At 38.8% G+C, this 23,225-nt stretch overlaps 1 protein-coding gene across 2 annotated transcripts in view; it reads right to left on the reverse strand.

The window, feature by feature from the left end:
• Positions 1-23,225, reverse strand: part of LOC133577912 (netrin receptor UNC5D-like) — a 771,105-nt gene that overhangs the window by 114,104 nt on the left and 633,776 nt on the right. For both annotated transcript variants that reach the window (XM_061932037.1, XM_061932038.1), the window contains 5 exons: positions 19,754-19,921; positions 19,526-19,690; positions 19,425-19,457; positions 18,797-18,982; positions 4,960-5,109 (listed from right to left, as the gene is read on the reverse strand). In XM_061932037.1, coding sequence (XP_061788021.1) covers positions 4,960-5,109; positions 18,797-18,982; positions 19,425-19,457; positions 19,526-19,690; positions 19,754-19,921 — 702 coding nt within the window. The remainder of the gene's footprint in view (positions 1-4,959; positions 5,110-18,796; positions 18,983-19,424; positions 19,458-19,525; positions 19,691-19,753; positions 19,922-23,225) is intronic.

A 23,225-nucleotide genomic window follows, 5' to 3' on the forward strand; every position in this document is an offset into this window, starting at 1 on the left:
CGTCATTACATCACAATAGCAGGTACAAATATGCATGGAAACACCCCTACAGACATCACACATGGGACGGCTTCGTAAGTATGAATTGTTTTAGTTATATTGTAAAACTTACAAACGTTGCTTGGAGTGATTAATGAAGAATTCATACGACCAACGATTAATTGACATTGTCGACAAATGTCGATATGCGACAGTTTAGTAAATATAAACAGTTTTAGTCATGTTGTAAAACTGACAAACGTTGCTTGGAGTGATGAACGAAGAATCCACACGAGTAGAACGCTATGGACGGTTAGAAGACGGAACGGCACTCTACTTTTGGTTGAAATCACTAAATGGAAGGACACTGCAGCACAAACAATAGCACACACAATGGAACACCTTCTCAGTGTATTTGCTTTTTTTTTCTCTCTTAAACTATTTTTATCATGACCGTTAGCGAAGAAAAACCTGTAAATTATCCGTACCGTTTTATAGGCTGCAGGGTTCAAAGTGTAGGCAAAAAGTAGCAGCTTATTTACGGTATATTAAATGACAAAATAAATGTATATTGGCTTATTTTGTCTAAAGATGTAATCATCTTCAGAAGCGATACATAACATGTTTCCTCGTACGGGCTCTGACTTGGAGAAAATAGGCGTTTAAAGGCATTTTAGCTAATGCTAACGACGCTAGCGTCATTACATCACAATAGCAGGTACAAATATGCATGGAAACACCCCTACAGACATCACACATGGGACGGCTTCGTAAGTATGAATTGTTTTAGTTATATTGTAAAACTTACAAACGTTGCTTGGAGTGATTAATGAAGAATTCATACGACCAACGATTAATTGACATTGTCGACAAATGTCGATATGCGACAGTTTAGTAAATATAAACAGTTTTAGTTATGTTGTAAAACTGACAAACGTTGCTTGGAGTGATGAACGAAGAAACCACACGAGTAGAAACGCTATGGACGGTTAGAAGACGGAACGGCACTCTACTTTTGGTTGAAATCACTAAATGGAAGGACACTGCAGCACAAACAATAGCACACACAATGGAACACCTTCTCAGTGTATTTGCTTTTTTTATGTCTCTTAAACTATTTTTATCATGGCCATCAGCGAAGAAAAACCTGTAAATTATCCGTACCGTTTTATAGGCTGCAGGGTTCAAAGTGTAGGCAAAAAGTAGCAGCTTATTTACGGTATATTAAATAACAAAATAAATGAATATTGGCTTATTTTGTCTAAAGATTTAATAATCTTTAGAAGCGATACATAACGGGTTTCCTCGGACGGGCTCTGACTTGGAGAAAATAGGCGTTTAAAGGCATTTTAGCTAATGCTAACAACGCTAGCGTCATTACATCACAATAGCAGGTACAAATATGCATGGAAACATCCCTACAGACATCACACATGGGACGGCTTCGTAAGTATGAATTGTTTTAGTTATATTGTAAAACTTACACACGTTGCTTGGAGTGATTAATGAAGAATTCATACGACCAACGATTAGTTGACATTGTCGACAAATGTCGATATGCGACAGTTTAGTAAATATAAACAGTTTTAGTCATGTTGTAAAACTGACAAACGTTGCTTGGAGTGATGAACGAAGAAACCACACGAGTAGAAACGCTATGGACGGTTAGAAGACGGAACGGCACTCTACTTTTGGTTGAAATCACTAAATGGAAGGACACTGCAGCACAAACAATAGCACACACAATGGAACACCTTCTCAGTGTATTTGCTTTTTTTTATGTCTCTTAAACTATTTTTATCATGGCCATCAGCGAAGAAAAACCTGTAAATTATCCGTACTGTTTTATAGGCCGCAGGGTTCAAAGTGTAGGCAAAGAGTAGCAGCTTATTCATGGTATATTAAATAACAAAATAAATGAATATTGGCTTATTTTGTCTAAAGATTTAATAATCTTTAGAAGCGATACATAACGGGTTTCCTCGGACGGGCTCTGACTTGGAGAAAATAGGCGTTTAAAGGCATTTTAGCTAATGCTAACGACGCTAGCGTCATTACATCACAATAGCAGGTACAAATATGCATGGAAACACTCCTACAGACATCACACATGGGACGGCTTCGTAAGTATGAATTGTTTTAGTTATATTGTAAAACTTACACACGTTGCTTGGAGTGATTAATGAAGAATTCATACGACCAACGATTAATTGACATTGTCGACAAATGTCGATATGCGACAGTTTAGTAAATATAAACAGTTTTAGTTATGTTGTAAAACTGACAAACGTTGCTTGGAGTGATGAACGAAGAAACCACACGAGTAGAAACGCTATGGACGGTTAGAAGACGGAACGGCACTCTACTTTTGGTTGAAATCACTAAATGGAAGGACACTGCAGCACAAACAATAGCACACACAATGGAACACCTTCTCAGTGTATTTGCTTTTTTTATGTCTCTTAAACTATTTTTATCATGGCCATCAGCGAAGAAAAACCTGTAAATTATCCGTACCGTTTTATAGGCTGCAGGGTTCAAAGTGTAGGCAAAAAGTAGCAGCTTATTTACGGTATATTAAATGACAAAATAAATGTATATTGGCTTATTTTGTCTAAAGATGTAATCATCTTCAGAAGCGATACATAACATGTTTCCTCGGACGGGCTCTGACTTGGAGAAAATAGGCGTTTAAAGGCATTTTAGCTAATGCTAACAACGCTAGCGTCATTACATCACAATAGCAGGTACAAATATGCATGGAAACACTCCTACAGACATCACACATGGTACGGCTTCGTAAGTATGAATTGTTTTAGTTATATTGTAAAACTTACACACGTTGCTTGGAGTGATAAATGAAGAATTCATACGACCAACGATTAGTTGACATTGTCGACAAATGTCGATATGCGACAGTTTAGTAAATATAAACAGTTTTAGTTATGTTGTAAAACTGACAAACGTTGCTTGGAGTGATGAACGAAGAAACCACACGAGTAGAAACGCTATGGACGGTTAGAAGACGGAACGGCACTCTACTTTTGGTTGGAATCACTAAATGGAAGGACACTGCAGCACAAACAATAGCACACACAATGGAACACCTTCTCAGTGTATTTGCTTTTTTTTTCTCTCTTAAACTATTTTTATCATGACCGTTAGCGAAGAAAAACCTGTAAGTTATCCGTACCGTTTTATAGACCGCAGGGTTCAAAGTGTAGGCAAAGAGTAGCAGCTTATTCATGGTATATTAAATAACAAAATAAATGAATATTGGCTTATTTTGTCTAAAGATTTAATAATCTTTAGAAGCGATACATAACGGGTTTCCTCGGACGGGCTCTGACTTGGAGAAAATAGGCGTTTAAAGGCATTTTAGCTAATGCTAACGACGCTAGCGTCATTACATCACAATAGCAGGTACAAATATGCATGGAAACACCCCTACAGACATCACACATGGGACGGCTTCGTAAGTATGAATTGTTTTAGTTATATTGTAAAACTTACAAACGTTGCTTGGAGTGATTAATGAAGAATTCATACGACCAACGATTAATTGACATTGTCGACAAATGTCGATATGCGACAGTTTAGTAAATATAAACAGTTTTAGTCATGTTGTAAAACTGACAAACGTTGCTTGGAGTGATGAACGAAGAAACCACACGAGTAGAAACGCTATGGGCGGTTAGAAGACGGAACGGCACTCTACTTTTGGTTGAAATCACTAAATGGAAGGACACTGCAGCACAAACAATAGCACACACAATGGAACACCTTCTCAGTGTATTTGCTTTTTTTTTCTCTTAAACTATTTTTATGATTATCTGTATGTAAATTATCTGTATCGTTTTATAAGCCACAGGCTTCAAAGTATAGGCAAAAAGTAGCCGCCTATAGTCCGGAATTTACGGTATATTAAATGACAAAATAAATTAATATTGGCTTATTTTGTCTAAAGATGTAATCATCTTCAGAAGCGATACATAACAGGTTTCCTCAGACGGGCTCTCACTTGGAGACAATAGGCGTTTAAAGTAGGGATGTCCAATAATATCGGACTGCCGATATTATCGGCCGATAAATGCTTTAAAATGTAATATCGGAAATTATCGGTATCGGTTTCAAAATTATCGGTATCAGTTTCAAAAAGTAAAATCCATGACTTTTTAAAACGCCGCTGTGTACACGGACGCAGGGCGAAGTACAGAGCGCCAATAAACCTTAAAGGCACTTCCTTTGCGTGCCGGCCCAAACACATAATATCGACGGCTTTTCACACACACACAAGTGAATGCAAGCATACTTGGTCAACAGCCATACAGGTTACACTGAGGGTGATCGTATAAACAACTTTAACACTGTTACAAATATGCGCCACACTGTGAACCCACACCAAACAAGAATGACAAACACGTTTCGGGAGAACATCCGCACCGTAACACAACATAAACATAACAGAACAAATACCCAGAACCCCCGCCCACCTCAACCTCCTCATGCTCTCTCGGGGAGAGCATGTCCCAAATTCCAAGCTGCTGTTTTGAGGCATGTTAAAAAAAAAGAATGCACTTTGTGACTTCAATAATAAATATGGCAGTGCCATGTTGGCATTTTTTCCATAACTTGAGTTGATTTATTTTGGAAAACCTTGTTTTCATCACAACAAAATTAGGCATAATAATGTGTTCATTCCACGACTGTATATATCGGTATCGGTTGATATCGGTAATTAAGAGTTGGACAATATCGAAATATCGGCAAAAAAGCCACTATCGGACATCTCTAGTTTAAATGCATTTATAAGAAAGGAGCGCGTGAGTAAAGAGAAGCCGCGCGCGCAGATAGGTCACGCGAGTGCAAACAGAGTCTCTGCGCAAACAGAGTTTTTTTTTATTTTTTTAATGCACACAGATTTTGTCAACGTTTTGACCGTTGGACAATTCAGAAGCAACAAAAGGAAGCTTTTCCAACCTTTCACTTTGAGCTGAGGCAAAGGCTCGAGGAGCGTGCGCTCGGCCATCAGCTCCTTGTCCATGGAGTCCTGGAAACATATCGGGCCGGTGTAGGTGCGCGACACGCTCAGCTCGGGCTGCATGGACGAGTGGATCAGGAGGGGGTTGGCTGCAGAAACAACACAGAAGGTGTTATCAAAGCAAAGAGCGCTGTTGCCATGGTGACCTGCAAAGCTAACATTAGTCAAAACATATTTGCATACGCAAAACATTAAAACGACACAGCAGGTGTCGGATGTCTTTGTGTTCGACGCGACGGGGACATGGAAATTGACTTCGTTTTCCCATCGAGGGAAACGAAAGCAAATAACTGTAATGAAATATTAATAACAGTCCGCACATTGACAGGGAGGTGACACGCGGCATTACTGCCTGACTGAAGGCTGGCTTATAGAAATTAAATCTCCATGGCAACCCCATCCTTCTTAAAGCTTTTATGGCAACATGTGACACGTCAAGTAAAACGGAGGGAAAAAAAAGAGTGATCGCTCATTCAGCGCTGCATGCATGCATTCATGCTCACGCGAGGTTTTATGTTGACATCTTTTTCAATCATTTAACACAAACACAAGGCATTAAATGTTCATAAATGTCAGTCCAAGCGAGCGCCGCAGTAAAGGATTGAGCAGTACAACCAGTGGATTTGACTTGTTTTTGTAGCCGCTCCAGCAGAAACATGAAGACTTGGTTTCAGGGGCTTTTAAAATGATTGTTCAAATTCAAATACTACGTAAATATCAACTTATGGACAGGGGAAAATCTGCATACTTCTCCTTTTGATCAAAATTCTTGGTTTCTGCTGACTCCTCCCTTGACCCCGCCTACTTTACCACTCAACGCTGCATAAAGACACGCCCCCTCAAACGGTTACATGCTGTTGGTTAGCAGCAAACAATAAAGAAGAATTGGATATTGGATATAATGGGCTAGCTGTTGCTAATGGACAAAAAACTAATAATGATCTTTCTGGGCGATTCTATGGAAGGCTAAGACAGTTTGCAGCTAATGGGATCGCTGTTGCTAATGGAAAAAACAAATAATGATCTTTCTGGATGATTCTATGGAAGGCTAAGACACTTAGCAGCTAATGGGCTAGCTGTTGCCAATGAAAAAACATCTTTCTGGATGATTCTGTGGAAGGCTAAGACAGTCAGCAGCTAATGGGATAGCTGTTGCTAATGAAAAAAAACCAAATAATGATCTTTCTGGATGATTCTATGGAAGGCAAAGACAGTTAGCAGCTAATGGGATAGCTGTTGCTAATGAAAAAACAAAATTTTTTTGGATGAATCTATGGAAGGCTAAGACAGTTAGCAGCTAATGGGATAGCTGTTGCTAATGAAAAAAAAGAAAAAATGATCTTTCTGGATGATTCTATGGAAGACTAAGACACTTAGCAGCTAATGGGCTAGCTGTTGCCAATGAGTAAACATCTTTCAGGATGATTCCGTGGAAAGCTAAGACAGTTAGCAGCTAATGGGATAGTTGTTGCTAATGAAAAAACAACATTTTTTTTGGATGAATCTGTTAAAGGCAAAGAAAGTTTGCAGCTAATGGCCAAGCTGTTGCTAATGGAAAAAACAAATAATGATCTTTCTGGATGATTCTATGGAAGGCTAAGACACTTAGCAGCTAATGGGCTAGCTGTTGCCAATGAAAAAACATCTTTCTGGATGATTCTGTGGAAGGCTAAGACAGTTAGCAGCTAATGGGATAGCTGTTGCTAATGAAAAAACAACATTTTTTTGGATGAATCTGTGGAAGGCTAAGACAGTTAGCAGCTAATGGGATAGCTTATGCTAATGAAAAAAACAAATAATGATCTTTCTGGATGATTCTATGGAAGGCTAAGACAGTTAGCAACTAATGGGATAGCTGTTGCTAATGAAAAAACAACATTTTTTTGGATGAATCTATGGAAGGCTAAGACAGTTAGCAGCTAATGGGATAGCTATTGCTAATGAAAAAAAAGAAAAAAGGATCTTTCTGGCTGATTCTATGGAAGACTAAGACACTTAGCAGCTAATGGGCTAGCTGTTGCCAATGAGTAAACATCTTTCAGGATGATTCCGTGGAAAGCTAAGACAGTTAGCAGCTAATGGGATAGTTGTTGCTAATGAAAAAACAACATTTTTTTTGGATGAATCTGTTAAAGGCAAAGAAAGTTTGCAGCTAATGGCCAAGCTGTTGCCAATGAAAAAACAAATAATGATCTTTCTGGATGATTCTATGGAAGGCTAAGACACTTAGCAGCTAATGGGCTAGCTGTTGCCAATGAAAAAACATCTTTCTGGATGATTCTGTGGAAGGCTAAGACAGTTAGCAGCTAATGGGATAGCTGTTGCTAATGAAAAAACAACATTTTTTTGGATGAATCTGTGGAAGGCTAAGACAGTTAGCAGCTAATGAGATAGCTTATGCTAATGAAAAAAACAAATAATGATCTTTCTGGATGATTCTGTGGAAGGCTAAGACAGTTAGCAGCTAATGGGATAGCTGTTGCTAATGAAAAAACAACATTTTTTTGGATGAATCTGTGGAAGGCTAAGACAGTTAGCAGCTAATGGGATAGCTGTTGCTAATGAAAAAAACAAATAATGATCTTTCTGGATGATTCTATGGAAGACTAAGACACTTAGCAGCTAATGGGCTAGCTGTTGCCAATGAGTAAACATTTTTCAGGATGATTCTGTGGAAGGCTAAGACAGTTAGCAGCTAATGGGATAGCTGTTGCTAATGAAAAAAACAAACAAATAATGATCTTTCTGGATGATTCTACAGAAGGCTAAGACAGTTAGCAGCTAATGGGATAGCTGTTGCTAAAGAAAAAAAACAACATTTTTTTGGATGAATCTGTGGAAGGCTAAGACAGTTAGCAGCTAATGGGATAGCTGTTGCTAATGGAAAAAAAAACAAATAATGATCTTTCTGGATGATTCTATGGAAGACTAAGACACTTAGCAGCTAATGGGCTAGCTGTCGCCAATGAAAAAACATCTTTCTGGATGATTCTGTGGAAGGCTAAGACAGTTAGCAGATAATGGATAGCTGTTGCTAATGAAAAAAACAAACAAATAATGATCTTTCTGGATGATTCTATGGAAGGTTAAGACAGTTAGCAGCTAATGGGATAGTTGTTGCTAATGAAAAAACAAATTTTTTTTTGGATGAATCTGTGAAAGGCAAAGAAAGTTTGCAGCTAATGGCCAAGCTGTTGCTAATGGAAAAAACAAATAATGATCTTTCTGGATGATTCTATGGAAGGCTAAGACAGTTAGCAGCTAATGGGCTAGCTGTTGCCAATGAAAAAACATCTTTCTGGATGATTCTGTGGAAGGCTAAGACAGTTAGCAGCTAATGGGATAGCTGTTGCTAATGAAAAAACAACATTTTTTTGGATGAATCTGTGGAAGGCTAAGACAGTTAGCAGCTAATGGGATAGCTGTTGCTAATGGAAAAAAAACTAATAATGATCTTTCTGGATGATTCTGTGGAAGGCTAAGACAGTTAGCAGCTAATGGGATAGCTGTTGCTAAAGAAAAAAACAACATTTTTTTGGATGAATCTGTGGAAGGCTAAGACAGTTAGCAGCTAATGTAATAGCTGTTGCTAATGAAAAAAACAAATAAGGATCTTTCTGGATGATTCTATGGAAGACTAAGACACTTAGCAGCTAATGGGCTAGCTGTTGCCAATGAAAAAACATCTTTCTGGATGATTCTGTGGAAGGCTAAGACAGTTAGCAGCTAATGGGATAGCTGTTGCTAATGAAAAAACAACATTTTTTTGGATGAATCTGTGGAAGGCTAAGACAGTTAGCAGCTAATGGGATAGCTGTTGCTAATGGAAAAAAAAACTAATAATGATCTTTCTGGATGATTCTATGGAAGACTAAGACACTTAGCAGCTAATGGGCTAGCTGTTGCCAATGAAAAAACATCTTTCTGGATGATTCTGTGGAAGGCTAAGACAGTTAGCAGATAATGGATAGCTGTTGCTAATGAAAAAAACAAACAAATAATGATCTTTCTGGATGATTCTATGGAAGGCTAAGACAGTTAGCAGCTAATGGGATAGTTGTTGCTAATGAAAAAACAACATTTTTTTTGGATGAATCTGTTAAAGGCAAAGAAAGTTTGCAGCTAATGGCCAAGCTGTTGCTAATGGAAAAAACAAATAATGATCTTTCTGGATGATTCTATGGAAGGCTAAGACACTTAGCAGCTAATGGGCTAGCTGTTGCCAATGAAAAAACATCTTTCTGGATGATTCTGTGGAAGGCTAAGACAGTTAGCAGCTAATGGGATAGCTGTTGCTAATGAAAAAACAACATTTTTTTGGATGAATCTGTGGAAGGCTAAGACAGTTAGCAGCTAATGGGATAGCTGTTGCTAATGAAAAAAAAGAAAAAAGGATCTTTCTGGCTGATTCTATGGAAGACTAAGACACTTAGCAGCTAATGGGCTAGCTGTTGCCAATGAGTAAACATCTTTCAGGATGATTCCGTGGAAAGCTAAGACAGTTAGCAGCTAATGGGATAGCTGTTGCTAATGAAAAAAACAAAAAAATAATGATATTTCTGGATGATTCTATGGAAGGCTAAGACAGTTAGCAACTAATGGGATAGTTGTTGCTAATGAAAAAACAACATTTTTTTTGGATGAATCTGTGAAAGGCAAAGAAAGTTTGCAGCTAATGGCCAAGCTGTTGCTAATGGAAAAAACAAATAATGATCTTTCTGGATGATTCTATGGAAGGCTAAGACACTTAGCAGCTAATGGGCTAGCTGTTGCCAATGAAAAAACATCTTTCTGGATGATTCTGTGGAAGGCTAAGACAGTTAGCAGCTAATGGGATAGCTGTTGCTAATGAAAAAAACAAACAAATAATGATATTTCTGGATGATTCTATGGAAGGCTAAGACAGTTAGCAGCTAATGGGATAGTTGTTGCTAATGAAAAAACAACATTTTTTTTGGATGAATCTGTTAAAGGCAAAGAAAGTTTGCAGCTAATGGCCAAGCTGTTGCTAATGGAAAAAACAAATAATGATCTTTCTGGATGATTCTATGGAAGGCTAAGACACTTAGCAGCTAATGGGCTAGCTGTTGCCAATGAAAAAACATCTTTCTGGATGATTCTGTGGAAGGCTAAGACAGTTAGCAGCTAATGGGATAGCTGTTGCTAATGAAAAAACAACATTTTTTTGGATGAATCTGTGGAAGGCTAAGACAGTTAGCAGCTAATGGGATAGCTTATGCTAATGAAAAAAACAAATAATGATCTTTCTGGATGATTCTGTGGAAGGCTAAGACAGTTAGCAGCTAATGGGATAGCTGTTGCTAATGAAAAAACAACATTTTTTTGGATGAATCTGTGGAAGGCTAAGACAGTTAGCAGCTAATGGGATAGCTGTTGCTAATGAAAAAAACAAATAATGATCTTTCTGGATGATTCTATGGAAGACTAAGACACTTAGCAGCTAATGGGCTAGCTGTTGCCAATGAGTAAACATTTTTCAGGATGATTCTTTGGAAGGCTAAGACAGTTAGCAGCTAATGGGATAGCTGTTGCTAATGAAAAAAACAAACAAATAATGATCTTTCTGGATGATTCTACAGAAGGCTAAGACAGTTAGCAGCTAATAGGATAGCTGTTGCTAAAGAAAAAAACAACATTTTTTTGGATGAATCTGTGGAAGGCTAAGACAGTTAGCAGCTAATGGGATAGCTGTTGCTAATGAAAAAAACAAATAAGGATCTTTCTGGATGATTCTATGGAAGACTAAGACACTTAGCAGCTAATGGGCTAGCTGTCGCCAATGAAAAAACATCTTTCTGGATGATTCTGTGGAAGGCTAAGACAGTTAGCAGATAATGGATAGCTGTTGCTAATGAAAAAAACAAACAAATAATGATCTTTCTGGATGATTCTATGGAAGGCTAAGACAGTTAGCAGCTAATGGGATAGTTGTTGCTAATGAAAAAACAACATTTTTTTTGGATGAATCTGTTAAAGGCAAAGAAAGTTTGCAGCTAATGGCCAAGCTGTTGCTAATGGAAAAAACAAATAATGATCTTTCTGGATGATTCTATGGAAGGCTAAGACACTTAGCAGCTAATGGGCTAGCTGTCGCCAATGAAAAAACATCTTTCTGGATGATTCTGTGGAAGGCTAAGACAGTTAGCAGATAATGGATAGCTGTTGCTAATGAAAAAAACAAACAAATAATGATCTTTCTGGATGATTCTATGGAAGGCTAAGACAGTTAGCAGCTAATGGGATAGTTGTTGCTAATGAAAAAACAACATTTTTTTTGGATGAATCTGTGAAAGGCAAAGAAAGTTTGCAGCTAATGGCCAAGCTGTTGCTAATGGAAAAAACAAATAATGATCTTTCTGGATGATTCTATGGAAGGCTAAGACACTTAGCAGCTAATGGGCTAGCTGTTGCCAATGAAAAAACATCTTTCTGGATGATTCTGTGGAAGGCTAAGACAGTTAGCAGCTAATGGGATAGCTGTTGCTAATGAAAAAAACAAACAAATAATGATATTTCTGGATGATTCTATGGAAGGCTAAGACAGTTAGCAGCTAATGGGATAGTTGTTGCTAATGAAAAAACAACATTTTTTTTGGATGAATCTGTTAAAGGCAAAGAAAGTTTGCAGCTAATGGCCAAGCTGTTGCTAATGGAAAAAACAAATAATGATCTTTCTGGATGATTCTATGGAAGGCTAAGACACTTAGCAGCTAATGGGCTAGCTGTTGCCAATGAAAAAACATCTTTCTGGATGATTCTGTGGAAGGCTAAGACAGTTAGCAGCTAATGGGATAGCTGTTGCTAATGAAAAAACAACATTTTTTTGGATGAATCTGTGGAAGGCTAAGACAGTTAGCAGCTAATGGGATAGCTTATGCTAATGAAAAAAACAAATAATGATCTTTCTGGATGATTCTGTGGAAGGCTAAGACAGTTAGCAGCTAATGGGATAGCTGTTGCTAATGAAAAAACAACATTTTTTTGGATGAATCTGTGGAAGGCTAAGACAGTTAGCAGCTAATGGGATAGCTGTTGCTAATGAAAAAAACAAATAATGATCTTTCTGGATGATTCTATGGAAGACTAAGACACTTAGCAGCTAATGGGCTAGCTGTTGCCAATGAGTAAACATTTTTCAGGATGATTCTTTGGAAGGCTAAGACAGTTAGCAGCTAATGGGATAGCTGTTGCTAATGAAAAAAACAAACAAATAATGATCTTTCTGGATGATTCTACAGAAGGCTAAGACAGTTAGCAGCTAATAGGATAGCTGTTGCTAAAGAAAAAAACAACATTTTTTTGGATGAATCTGTGGAAGGCTAAGACAGTTAGCAGCTAATGGGATAGCTGTTGCTAATGAAAAAAACAAATAAGGATCTTTCTGGATGATTCTATGGAAGACTAAGACACTTAGCAGCTAATGGGCTAGCTGTCGCCAATGAAAAAACATCTTTCTGGATGATTCTGTGGAAGGCTAAGACAGTTAGCAGATAATGGATAGCTGTTGCTAATGAAAAAAACAAACAAATAATGATCTTTCTGGATGATTCTACGGAAGGTTAAGACAGTTAGCAGCTAATGGGATAGTTGTTGCTAATGAAAAAACAACATTTTTTTTGGATGAATCTGTTAAAGGCAAAGAAAGTTTGCAGCTAATGGCCAAGCTGTTGCTAATGGAAAAAACAAATAATGATCTTTCTGGATGATTCTATGGAAGGCTAAGACACTTAGCAGCTAATGGGCTAGCTGTTGCCAATGAAAAACATCTTTCTGGATGATTCTGTGGAAGGCTAAGACAGTTAGCAGCTAATGGGATAGCTGTTGCTAATGAAAAAACAACATTTTTTTGGATGAATCTGTGGAAGGCTAAGACAGTTAGCAGCTAATGGGATAGCTTATGCTAATGAAAAAAACAAATAATGATCTTTCTGGAGGATTCTGTGGAAGGCTAAGACAGTTAGCAGCTAATGGGATAGCTGTTGCTAATGAAAAAACAACATTTTTTTGGATGAATCTGTGGAAGGCTAAGACAGTTAGCAGCTAATGGGATAGCTGTTGCTAATGAAAAAAACAAATAATGATCTTTCTGGATGATTCTATGGAAGACTAAGACACTTAGCAGCTAATGGGCTAGCTGTTGCCAATGAGTAAACATTTTTCAGGATGATTCTGTGGAAGGCTAAGACAGTTAGCAGCTAATGGGATAGCTGTTGCTAATGAAAAAAACAAACAAATAATGATCTTACTGGATGATTCTAAAGAAGGCTAAGACAGTTAGCAGCTAATGGGATAGCTGTTGCTAAAGAAAAAAACAACATTTTTTTGGATGAATCTGTGGAAGGCTAAGACAGTTAGCAGCTAATGGGATAGCTGTTGCTAATGAAAAAAACAAATAAGGATCTTTCTGGATGATTCTATGGAAGACTAAGACACTTAGCAGCTAATGGGCTAGCTGTCGCCAATGAAAAAACATCTTTCTGGATGATTCTGTGGAAGGCTAAGACAGTTAGCAGATAATGGATAGCTGTTGCTAATGAAAAAAACAAACAAATAATGATCTTACTGGATGATTCTACGGAAGGTTAAGACAGTTAGCAGCTAATGGGATAGTTGTTGCTAATGAAAAAACAAATTTTTTTTTGGATGAATCTGTGAAAGGCAAAGAAAGTTTGCAGCTAATGGCCAAGCTGTTGCTAATGGAAAAAAATAAATAATGATCTTTCTGGATGATTCTATGGAAGGCTAAGACACTTAGCAGCTAATGGGCTAGCTGTTGCCAATGAAAAAACATCTTTCTGGATGATTCTGTGGAAGGCTAAGACAGTTAGCAGCTAATGGGATAGCTGTTGCTAATGAAAAAAACAACAAATAATGATCTTTCTGGATGATCTATGGAAGGCTAAGATAGTAAGCAGCTAATGGGCTAACTGTTGCTAATGAAAAAACAATTTTTTTTTGGATGAATCTGTTGAAGGCTAAGACAGTTAGCAGCTAATGGGATAGCTGTTGCTAATGAAAATAACAAATAATGATCTTTCTGGATGATTCTATGGAAGGCTAAGACACTTAGCAGCTAATGGGCTAGCTGTTGCCAATGAAAAAAACATCTTTGTGGATGATTCTGTGGAAGGCTAAGACAGTTTGCAGCTAATGGCCAAGCTGTTGTTAATGGCAAAAACAAATAATGATCTTTCTGGATGATTCTATGGAAGGCTAAGACACTTAGCAGCTAATGGGCTAGCTGTTGCCAATGAGAAAACATTTTCTGGATGATTCTGTGGAAGGCTAAGACAGTTAGCAGCTAATGGGCTAGCTGTTGCTAATGAAAAAATAAACATATTTCTGGATAATTCTGCGGAAGGCTAAGACAGTTAGCAACTAATGGGATAGCTGTTGCTAATGAAAAAACAACATTTTTTGGATGATTCTGTGGAAGGCTAAGACAGTTAGCAACTAATGGGCTAGCTGTTGCTAAAGGAAAAACAAATAATGATCCTTCTGGATGATTCTATGGATTCTAAGACACTTAGCAGCTAATGGGCGAGCTGATGCCAATGAAAAAAACATCTTTCTGGATGATTCTGTGGAAGGCTAAGACAGTTAGCAGCTAATGGGATAGCTGTTGCTAATGAAAAAAACAAATGATCTTCTTGGTTGACTCTATGGAAGGCTAAAACAGTTAGAAGCTAATGGGCTAGCTGTTGCCAATGAAAAAACATCTTTCTGGATGATTCTATGGAAGACTAAGACAGTTAGAAGCTAATGGGCTAGCTGTTGCTAACAACACTTTTTTTTGATGATTCTGTGGATGACTAAGACATTAAGCAGCTAATGGGCTATCTGTTGCTAATGAAAAAAACAAATAAGGATCTTTCTGGATGATTCTATGGAAGACTAAGACACTTAGCAGCTAATGGGCTAGCTGTCGCCAATGAAAAAACATCTTTCTGGATGATTCTGTGGAAGGCTAAGACAGTTAGCAGATAATGGATAGCTGTTGCTAATGAAAAAAACAAACAAATAATGATCTTACTGGATGATTCTACGGAAGGTTAAGACAGTTAGCAGCTAATGGGATAGTTGTTGCTAATGAAAAAACAAATTTTTTTTTGGATGAATCTGTGAAAGGCAAAGAAAGTTTGCAGCTAATGGCCAAGCTGTTGCTAATGGAAAAAAATAAATAATGATCTTTCTGGATGATTCTATGGAAGGCTAAGACACTTAGCAGCTAATGGGCTAGCTGTTGCCAATGAAAAAACATCTTTCTGGATGATTCTGTGGAAGGCTAAGACAGTTAGCAGCTAATGGGATAGCTGTTGCTAATGAAAAAAACAACAAATAATGATCTTTCTGGATGATCTATGGAAGGCTAAGATAGTAAGCAGCTAATGGGCTAACTGTTGCTAATGAAAAAACAATTTTTTTTTGGATGAATCTGTTGAAGGCTAAGACAGTTAGCAGCTAATGGGATAGCTGTTGCTAATGAAAATAACAAATAATGATCTTTCTGGATGATTCTATGGAAGGCTAAGACACTTAGCAGCTAATGGGCTAGCTGTTGCCAATGAAAAAAACATCTTTGTGGATGATTCTGTGGAAGGCTAAGACAGTTTGCAGCTAATGGCCAAGCTGTTGTTAATGGCAAAAACAAATAATGATCTTTCTGGATGATTCTATGGAAGGCTAAGACACTTAGCAGCTAATGGGCTAGCTGTTGCCAATGAGAAAACATTTTCTGGATGATTCTGTGGAAGGCTAAGACAGTTAGCAGCTAATGGGCTAGCTGTTGCTAATGAAAAAATAAACATATTTCTGGATAATTCTGCGGAAGGCTAAGACAGTTAGCAACTAATGGGATAGCTGTTGCTAATGAAAAAACAACATTTTTTGGATGATTCTGTGGAAGGCTAAGACAGTTAGCAACTAATGGGCTAGCTGTTGCTAAAGGAAAAACAAATAATGATCCTTCTGGATGATTCTATGGATTCTAAGACACTTAGCAGCTAATGGGCGAGCTGATGCCAATGAAAAAAACATCTTTCTGGATGATTCTGTGGAAGGCTAAGACAGTTAGCAGCTAATGGGATAGCTGTTGCTAATGAAAAAAACAAATGATCTTCTTGGTTGACTCTATGGAAGGCTAAAACAGTTAGAAGCTAATGGGCTAGCTGTTGCCAATGAAAAAACATCTTTCTGGATGATTCTATGGAAGACTAAGACAGTTAGAAGCTAATGGGCTAGCTGTTGCTAACAACACTTTTTTTTGATGATTCTGTGGATGACTAAGACATTAAGCAGCTAATGGGCTATCTGTTGCTAATGAAAAAAAAACATATTTTTGGATAATTCTGCAGAAGGCTAAGACAGTTAGCAACTAATGAGATAGCTGTTGATAATGAAAAAACAATTGTTTTGGATAATTCAGCGGAAGGCTAAGACTGTTAGCAACTCATGGGCTAGCTGTTGCTAATGGAAAAACAAATAATGATCCTTCTGGATGATTCTATGGAAGGTTAAGACAGTTAGAAGCTAATGGGCTAGCTGTTGCTAACGAAACATTTTTTTTGGATGATTCTATGGAGGGCTAAGACACTAAGCAGCTAGCTGTTGCTAATGAAAAAAAAACATATTTCTGGATAATTCTGCGGAAGGCTAAGACAGTAGACAGCAAATGGGCTAGCTGTTGCTAATGGAAAAACATTTTTTTTGATGATTCTGCGGAAGGCTAAGACACTTAGCAGATAATGGGCTAGCTGTTGCCAATGAAAAAACATCTTTCTGGATGATTCTATGGAAGGCTAAGACAGTTAGCAGCTAATGGGCTAGCAGTTGCTAATGAAAAAAAACATATTTTTGGATGATTTTGGAAGTTAAAACTCTCCTATGCAAGGCGAAAACCGTTTATCAACAACACCCAAAAACGCCGTCGGCTTCGCTAGGCCTGAGCTCATCTAAGATGGACTGAAATAAAGTGGAAAAGTGTTCTGTGGTCTGACGAGTCCACATTTCAAATTGTTTTTGGAAACTGTGGACGTCGTGTCCTCCGGACCAAAGAGGAAAAGAACCATCCGGATTGTTATAGGCGCAAAGTTTAAAAGCCAGCATCTGTGATGGTATGGGGGTGTATTAGTGCCCAAGACATGGGTAACTTACACATCTGTGAAGGCACCATTAATGCTGAAAGGTACATACAGGTTTTTGGAGCAACATATGTTGCCATCCAAGCAACGTTACCATGGACGCCCCCTGCTTATTTCAGCAAGACAATGCCAAGCCACGTGTTACATCAACGTGGCTTCATAGTAAAAGAGTGCGGGTACTAGACTGGCCTGCCTGTAGTCCCCCGGACTGTTGAACAACTTAAGCTGTACATCAAGCAAGAATGGGAAAGAATTCCACCTGAGAAGCTTAAAAAATGTGTCTCCTCAGTTCCCAAACGTTTACTGAGTGTTGTTAAAAGGAAAGGCCATGTAACACAGTGGTGAACATGCCCTAATTATCCATCCATCCATCCATCTTCTTCCGCTTATCCGAGGTCGGGTCGCGGGGGCAGCAGCCTAAGCAGGGAAGCCCAGACTTCCCTCTCCCCAGCCACTTCGTCCAGCTCCTCCCGGGGGATCCCGAGGCGTTCCCAGGCCAGCCGGGAGACATAGTCTTCCCAACGTGTCCTGGGTCTTCCTCGTGGCCTCCTACCGGTCGGACGTGCCCTAAACACCTCCTTAGGGAGGCGCTCGGGTGGCATCCTGACCAGATGCCCGAACCACCTCATCTGGCTCCTCTCGATGCGGAGGAGCAGCGGCTTTACTTTGAGCTCCCCCCGGATGGCAGAGCTTCTCACCCTATCTCTAAGGGAGAGCCCCGCCACCCGGCGGAGGAAACTCATTTCGGCCGCTTGTACCCGTGATCTTGTCCTTTCGGTCATAACCCAAAGCTCATGACCATAGGTGAGGATGGGAACGTAGATCGACCGGTAAATTGAGAGCTTTGCCTTCCGGCTCAGCTCCTTCTTCACCACAACGGATCGATACAGCGTCCGCATTACTGAAGACGCCGCACCGATCCGCCTGTCGATCTCACGATCCACTCTTCCCTCACTCGTGAACAACTCCTCTCTGAGCTGCCACCTTAACGTGGTAGAGGAGTTTGCGTGTCCCAATGATCCTAGGAGCTATGTTGTCCGGGGGCTTCCATGCCCCCTGGTAGGGTCTCCCAAGACAAACAGGTCCTAGGTGAGGGATCAGGCAAAGAGCAGCTCGAAGACTTCTATGGAAATGCAAGAACCGAGACTCAGATTTCCCTCGCCCGGACGCGGGTCACCGGGGCCCCCCTCCGGAGCCAGGCCCGGAGTTGGGGCACGATGGCGAGCGCCTGGTGGCCGGGCCTGTCCCCATGGGGCCCGGCCGGGCACAGCCCGAAGAGGCAACGTGGGTCCCCCCTCCAATGGGCTCACCACCCATAGCAGGGGCCATAGAGGTCGGGTGCAATGTGAGCTGGGCGGTAGCCGAAGGCAGGGCACTTGGCGGTCCGATCCTCGGCTACAGAAGCTAGCTCTTGGGACATGCCCTAATTATTATTTGCAAAAAAAAAAAAAAAAAGTTTATGAGTTTGAACATCAAATATGTTGTCTTTGTAGCATATTCAACTGAATATGGGTTGAAAAGGATTTGCAAATCATTGTATTCCGTTTATATTTACATCTAACACAATTTCCCAACTCATATGGAAACAGGGTTTGTATAAGTCACTCCACTTCACCTTGTCGGGACGTTTTGAAGTTGAAAGACTGGAATCCTCCGGCGAGGGCGGACGAGTCGATGACGTCCACGCCGTAGTCGCTGCGGCTGCGTCGGTACACGGTGACGGCGACGATGAGCAGCACCACGGTCGCCACGCCGGCCGCCAGGCCCGAGTAGAGCGCCACGTCGCTGCTGCTCTCCACGCCTTGGAGACACAAGAAGAACGTCAAAGAACTGGACCGCACTTCTTGCCTCCAGCTCCGTGCCGCCATCTTACCCAGGAAGCTCGCTCGGGACGTGGTTTGTGAGCAATTAAAGGGGCTAAACGTGCAATGACAGACCTCTATCTGGTCCCAGCAGAACTGGGACGCGGGCGAGGATCAATTGGGCCGCGAGCTCGTTGGTAAAGATAACGAGATCCAAAGGAAATCCTTTAAGTCGGCCGCGGCTCCAACGGGAACAAAATGGAGAAAATAACGCAAAGGACGCCAGCGTTTCCTGTGGCAGGTTAATTGAGGGCGCGCAAAGTTTGGGGATAAACAAACAAAGCGGGCAAAAAAATCGTAATGACGGACTCTTCCACAACTTTGCATGAAGGCATCAGGTCATGTGACCAGCGTTACGCTGCAACAAAACAACACACTCACCTTGAGGTTTGGCGTCACGCAGCAGTTTTCCGTCTGCAAAAAGACAAAAGAATGTCACTCGGTGCCCTTTGACCCAGCCTGGAAGCGGCGCCGCCACCCACTCTGCGTGCACAGGCCGCCCGTGCAGTTGTCCGCCGCCAGCGCCAAGCCGTCGCAAAGCCGCCCTCCGTGTTTGGGTTCGGGCGCCGTGCACTCCCGACTCCGCCTCTTCTCGCAGTCGCTGCCGCACGCCGACCACTCGCTCCACTCCCCCCAGCCGCCGTCCACTGCCCGTCACAAGACATGCTCGCATACATTGTCGCGGAAACCGAATGTGGGCGTGGGCCTACCCGGACATGGTGCCGTGCAGACGCTCTTCTGCACCGATATTCCCTCGCAGAAGGCTCCGCCGTTGAGCGGCGCCGGGTTGGTGCACGTGCGCGAGCGCTTCTGCACGCCGCGCCCGCAGCGCACGTTACACGCCGTCCAGTCGGTCCATGACGACCAGCCGCCGTTCACTAAGGATCGAGAAAGAAGACGATAAATTTGTGAAATATTTCAAAAAATGACATTAAATACTGACCACTAAATATGGCCTCAAATACTGTACTTCAGACGACCTTTGAATATGACCTAAAACACTGTACTTGTGAGGTGTGTATACTGTTAAATATGGCATAAAATACTGTACTTTGGCTGTGAGTATACCTTTAAATATGACGTAAAACACTGTACTTGTGAGGTGCTTGTACCTTTATGACATAAACTACTGTACTTTAGCTGTGAGTGTACCTTTAAAAATGACGTAAAATATGGTAGTTTTGTGTGCGTAGACTGTTAAATATTGACGTGAAACACGATACTTCAGAGGTAAGTATACCTTTTAAAATGACGTAAAATACTGTACTTTGGGTGCATAAACTGTTAAATATGATGTAAAATACTGTACTTTAGAGGTGCATATATTGTTAAATATGATTTAAAATACTGTACTTTAGAGATGCATATACTGTTAAAAATGATTTGAAATACTGTACTTCAGAGGTGACGTAAAATACTGTACTTTAGGTGCATATCCTGTTAAATAAGATGTAAAATACTATACTTTAGAGGTGCATATCCTGTTAAATATGATGTAAAATACTGTACTTTCGAGTTGCATAAACTGTTAAATATGACGTAAAATACTGTACTTTAGAGTTGCATAAACTGTTAAATATGACGTAAAATACTGTACTTTAGAGTTGCATAAACTGTTAAATATGACGTAAAATACTGTACTTTAGAGTTGCATAAACTGTTAAATATGACGTAAAATACTATGCTTTAGAGGTGCATATACTGTTAAATATGACGTAAAATACTGTACTTGAGAGGTGCATATACTGTTAAATATGACGTAAAATACTGTACTTGAGAGGTGCATATACTGTTAAATATGACGTAAAATACTGTACTTTAGAGGTGCATATACTGTTAAATATGACGTAAAATACTGTACTTGAGGTGCATATACTGTTAAATATGACGTAAAATACTGTACTTGAGGTGCATATACTGTTAAATATGACGTAAAATACTATACTTTAGAGGTGCATATCCTGTTAAATATGATGTAAAATACTGTACTTTAGAGTTGCATAAACTGTTAAATATGACGTAAAATACTGTACTTTGGGTGCATAAACTGTTAAATATGATGTAAAATACTGTACTTTAGAGGTGCATATATTGTTAAATATGATTTAAAATACTGTACTTTAGAGATGCATATACTGTTAAAAATGATTTGAAATACTGTACTTCAGAGGTGACGTAAAATACTGTACTTTAGGTGCATATCCTGTTAAATAAGATGTAAAATACTATACTTTAGAGGTGCATATCCTGTTAAATACGATGTAAAATACTGTACTTTAGAGTTGCATAAACTGTTAAATATGACGTAAAATACTGTACTTTAGAGTTGCATAAACTGTTAAATATGACGTAAAATACTGTACTTTAGAGTTGCATAAACTGTTAAATATGACGTAAAATACTATGCTTTAGAGGTGCATATACTGTTAAATATGACGTAAAATACTGTACTTGAGAGGTGCATATACTGTTAAATATGACGTAAAATACTGTACTTTAGAGTTGCATAAACTGTTAAATATGACGTAAAATACTATGCTTTAGAGGTGCATATACTGTTAAATATGACGTAAAATACTGTACTTGAGGTGCATATACTGTTAAATATGACGTAAAATACTGTACTTTAGAGTTGCATAAACTGTTAAATATGACGTAAAATACTATGCTTTAGAGGTGCATATACTGTTAAATATGAAGTAAAATACTGTACTTTAGAGATGCATATACTGTTAAATATGACGTAAAATACTGTACTTTAGGTGCATATACTGTTAAATATGACGTAAAATACTGTACTTTAGAGATGCATATACTGTTAAATATGACGTAAAATACTGTACTTGAGGTGCATATCCTGTCAAATATGACTTAAAATACTGTACTTTAGAGGTGCATATACAGTTAAATATGACGTAAAATACTGTACTTAAGGTGCATATCCTGTCAAATATGACTTAAAATACTGTACTTTAGAGGTGCATATACAGTTAAATATGACGTAAAATACTGTACTTTATAGGGGCATATACTGTTAAATATGACGTAAAATACTGTACTTGAGGTGCATATACTGTTAAATATGACGTAAAATACTGTACTTGAGAGGTGCATATACTGTTAAATATGACGTAAAATACTGTACTTTAGAGTTGCATAAACTGTTAAATATGACGTAAAATACTGTACTTGAGGTGCATATCCTGTCAAATATGACTTAAAATACTGTACTTTAGAGGTGCATATACTGTTAAATATGACGTAAAATACTGTACTTAAGGTGCATATCCTGTCAAATATGACTTAAAATACTGTACTTTAGAGGTGCATATACAGTTAAATATGACGTAAAATACTGTACTTTATAGGGGCATATACTGTTAAATATGACGTAAAATACTGTACTTGAGGTGCATATACTGTTAAATATGACGTAAAATACTGTACTTTAGAGATGCATATACTGTTAAATATGACGTAAAATACTGTACTTTAGAGGTGCATATACTGTTAAATATGACGTAAAATACTGTACTTTAGAGTTGCATAAACTGTTAAATATGACGTAAAATACTGTACTTGAGAGGTGCATATACTGTTAAATATGACGTAAAATACTGTACTTTAGGTGCATATACTGTTAAATATGACGTAAAATACTGTACTTTAGAGATGCATATACTGTTAAATATGACGTAAAATACTGTACTTGAGAGGTGCATATACTGTTAAATATGACGTAAAATACTGTACTTTAGAGTTGCATAAACTGTTAAATATGACGTAAAATACTATGCTTTAGAGGTGCATATACTGTTAAATATGACGTAAAATACTGTACTTGAGGTGCATATACTGTTAAATATGACGTAAAATACTGTACTTTAGAGTTGCATAAACTGTTAAATATGACGTAAAATACTATGCTTTAGAGGTGCATATACTGTTAAATATGAAGTAAAATACTGTACTTTAGAGATGCATATACTGTTAAATATGACGTAAAATACTGTACTTTAGGTGCATATACTGTTAAATATGACGTAAAATACTGTACTTTAGAGATGCATATACTGTTAAATATGACGTAAAATACTGTACTTGAGGTGCATATCCTGTCAAATATGACTTAAAATACTGTACTTTAGAGGTGCATATACAGTTAAATATGACGTAAAATAC

Source organism: Nerophis lumbriciformis, linkage group LG39 (assembly GCF_033978685.3).
Source record: "Nerophis lumbriciformis linkage group LG39, RoL_Nlum_v2.1, whole genome shotgun sequence".
Classification (NCBI taxonomy): Eukaryota; Metazoa; Chordata; class Actinopteri; order Syngnathiformes; family Syngnathidae; genus Nerophis; species Nerophis lumbriciformis.